This window comes from Armigeres subalbatus, chromosome 1 (genome assembly GCF_024139115.2).
Source record: "Armigeres subalbatus isolate Guangzhou_Male chromosome 1, GZ_Asu_2, whole genome shotgun sequence".
Taxonomy (NCBI): Eukaryota; Metazoa; Arthropoda; class Insecta; order Diptera; family Culicidae; genus Armigeres; species Armigeres subalbatus.
Window position 1 is genome coordinate 187,570,880 of NC_085139.1, and position 3,602 is coordinate 187,574,481.

Sequence of the window (3,602 nt, forward strand, 5' to 3'; positions counted from 1 at the left end):
TTTGAATCGTATAATGGACATTTACAATCAACACTGCGAAGCTATCGACTTTACAATGTCTCGGCAGAATCTTAAAACATATTTTAATAGAATTCGAAATCGCAACACATAAGACAAAAGATATAGCATTTTTTATCTGTACTATTTAATCTCTAGTTAATTTTTATTATAAATATATGGTAAATACTTCACAATTTATGTATATTAGCATTAAGAAATGAAAAATTATGTATATTTATATGTACTAGTCTACGACGGTTGACGAAAATTTATAAATAAAATAAAGAAGTCTTAATTATAAATTCAAAACAGTATTTTATCTTACTACTGCCCAGATTATCAAAGGAATTCCCGAATGAAAATTCCAATAAGTATTTGCTTGAAATTTTCAATTTTTTTTTTCGTGGATGCCCATGCCCATGCCCGTGTTCCTACTGAAATACATATTGAAATTCCTCCAATTTCTTCTAAAATTTCTCCAGAAAATCGTCCGGATATTCTTTCGAGAATATCTTGAAGGAATAATTTATAAAATTTCCCCCAGAAGCTCATTTGAATTTTTTTTCAGAAATTTCTTTAGTAAAACAATGTAATTTTCCCTTCAAAATTCCTGCAGGAAATATTCCGGAAATTTTGTTGAAAGAATTCTTATGAAAAAAATGTTGAAGAATGAAGTAGGAAGTCCTAAAGGAATTTCCGGAGAGGTTCCTGAAAAAATTTGAAAGGAAATTCGGAAGAAATTTCAAAAGGAATCTCCCAAGGTCTAAAGTTATTCCTGGAAGAGTTGCTGAAAGAATCAGAATAAACCAGGGAAGAAATTCTTATAAGAATTTTCGAAAGAATTCCTGGAAATATGAGAAATTCCTGAGAGTTTCCGAAGGGACACTACTGGCATAACTCTTAAAACATGTTCCGAAAAGAATTCATAAAGGAATTTCGAAATGACTTTTGAAATTTTCTTATACTTCCAATCTTTGAATATTCGAAGGAATATTATGAGGAATATCCAATTCAATCCTCCAATTAATTTCCGGAATTCCATTTTGTTCAATTTGGAATTTTAAATACCAAAATAAGAAATTGCAGCTCCGCAAAGTGTTATGCACGACTGAGCCTGCCAAATAAACGAACTAGTGAAAAAAACAATACTTATTCTTAGAAAAGCAAGGAAATGTTAGCATGTTAGCAGAAAGAAAGACTCAATGAATTTGGTGCTTTATTTCCTTGTTTCGAGATGATGTTTCGATGAACAGTTACAATACTTGGAAACAATATTGATTGTGAAAATTATATACATAGTTATCATCTATTGATGTGGTATGATCAATTTGTACAGATATTTGTGTAGCGGATTGATATGCGTAATTTTGAATATTTTTGAGCTTAATTTACATTTCAAATGCATTTTACGGAATTTAAAACAACAATTCATGTTATGCAATAAGCCGCTGTCTTCACTCGCATTGAGTCAACAATCCTATTGAAACTTGACCTGTTTTTCAACTTAGTGTTTGTTTGGTTATTAATTTCAATTTTTTTACTCATGTATTTTGTTTTTACATACCGGCAAGGACAATGATATGATGACTGAAAATATTCGAACGGAAAATCGAACTCTCCTACGCCGTTTGCTCGAAGAGCCAACTATAGACCTTTGTATAATTATATACAAGCGATTATAAAATAATAATCTCAAGTTCAAGAGCACCAGCGAACTGATAATGTTCTTACAGTTGTTCTTGTTCACAATTCCGTAATTAGCTGAAAAAATATGCAATCTGTTGCATGATAACCCAGTAACTGATGAATAAACTTTCGCTGTCTTCGTTGTGTTCTGAAAATTTGGTATCAGTGGTACCGTAACAGTTGAACAACAAACATCTCATCTCTAAGCGAGCAACATGTCGGGAAAGGAGAAAATCCTTCTTGCGTATTCCGGAGGTCTGGACACCAGTTGCATTTTGAAATGGCTTCTGGAAAAGGGTTACGAAGTGATTTGTTTCATGGCGGACGTTGGACAGGAGGAAGATTTTGCTGCGGCACGCGAGAAAGCCCTTCGCGTCGGTGCCACTGATGTCATAATCAAGGACATGAAGCAAACGTTTGTGGAGAAGTTCGTGTGGCCGGCGATTCAGATGGGACTCGTCTACGAGGATCGCTATCTTTTGGGGACGTCTTTGGCACGGCCGTGTATTTCGATTGGGCTAATGGAGTCTGCTATCGAACGCTCGTGTGGTATTATCTCCCATGGAGCAACTGGTAAAGGAAACGATCAAATTCGGTTTGAACTGAGCTGCTACGCATTGAATCCTAAAATTAAGGTCATTGCTCCATGGCGTTTACCAGAGTTTTGCGAACGTTTTCAAGGTAGAACAGATTTGCTAGAGTATGCGAAAAAGCACGGTATTCCAGTAAGTGCCACACCAAAAGCTCCCTGGTCAATGGATGCTAACTTTATGCACATCAGTTATGAGTCCGGAATTTTGGAGAATCCAACTATGGCTGCTCCGGAAGAGCTCTATCAGATGACACAGTCTGCGGTGAAAAGTTCCAATACGCCTTTAAAGGTGGATATTACTTTCAAAGGAGGATTACCTGTAAGTGTGCTGGAATATTCCAGTGGAAAGACGATAGAGGATCCTTCGGAAATATTATCGTTTTTGAACAAAGTAGGAGGAGAACAAGGTGTAGGCCGAATTGATCTGGTAGAGAATCGTTTTCTTGGTTTAAAATCAAGAGGAGTGTACGAAACACCCGGAGCAACGATTCTGCATGTTGCCCACAAGGACATCGAAGTGTACTGCCTGGATCGGGAAATTTTTCGAGTCAAATCATTCTTAGCGTTGAAGATGGCTGACTATGTTTACAATGGGTTCTGGTACTCGCCGGAGGCGGAGTATGTTAGAACATGCCTGGTAGCAGCTCAGAAAAATGTGTCCGGCAAGGTTACGCTGGAAATCTTCAAAGGACACGTTATGGCCGTTTCTAGAGAATCGAAGCAAACTATCTATAATCAGGAGCTGGCGTCGATGGACGTGCATGGAACCCTTTCGCCATATGCTGCAACCGGATTTATTGAGGTCAATGCAATGCGTTTGAAAGAGCACTACAGAGTGTTTGGAAGTGCTAATACTGAATAAAGAAAATGTGTCAGTGCCACGTTATTTTCGTCTATTGTTTATTTATCATGTATTACAGTTCCAATGAGATCTTTCCTTTTTCCGGAGCATATAGTAAGCTAACCACTAGAGCAAAGCGCAGTTATATCGAAAACTTAAACTTCATCCAATCAAGTGAAATCAAAGTTTTGCTGATTGTTACGAAGATGGTCACGTTTTTTATCGCCTGTTTCCGTCCTCACTTCTGCACTCCGTATGCGTCCGTCTTTTCCAAGATTACTCCTCGTCTCCAATTGCTCCTTCTTGTTCTGCCCACGCTATAACCAAATCTCCCAGTCGTACTGGCTTTACCGTACCGCCTTGTGATAACCGGTAGACCATCTCGGTAACCCATCTTGCCCAAAAACAGAAATGCTTTAATATGAGTGCTTCACTTTCTGCTGACTTCACGGGTAGATATGTAGGTGAACCAGTGTTGACGAT

At 37.6% G+C, this 3,602-nt stretch overlaps 1 protein-coding gene across 1 annotated transcript; it reads left to right on the forward strand.

Moving 5' to 3' along the window:
* Positions 1 to 1,864: 1,864 nt before the first annotated feature.
* On the forward strand, positions 1,865 to 3,164 carry LOC134209196 (argininosuccinate synthase). Its single transcript, XM_062685191.1, has one exon. It carries the CDS (start codon positions 1,902 to 1,904, stop codon positions 3,138 to 3,140), a length of 1,239 nt encoding a protein of 412 aa, XP_062541175.1. The 5' UTR covers positions 1,865 to 1,901; the 3' UTR covers positions 3,141 to 3,164.
* Positions 3,165 to 3,602: the final 438 nt, after the last annotated feature.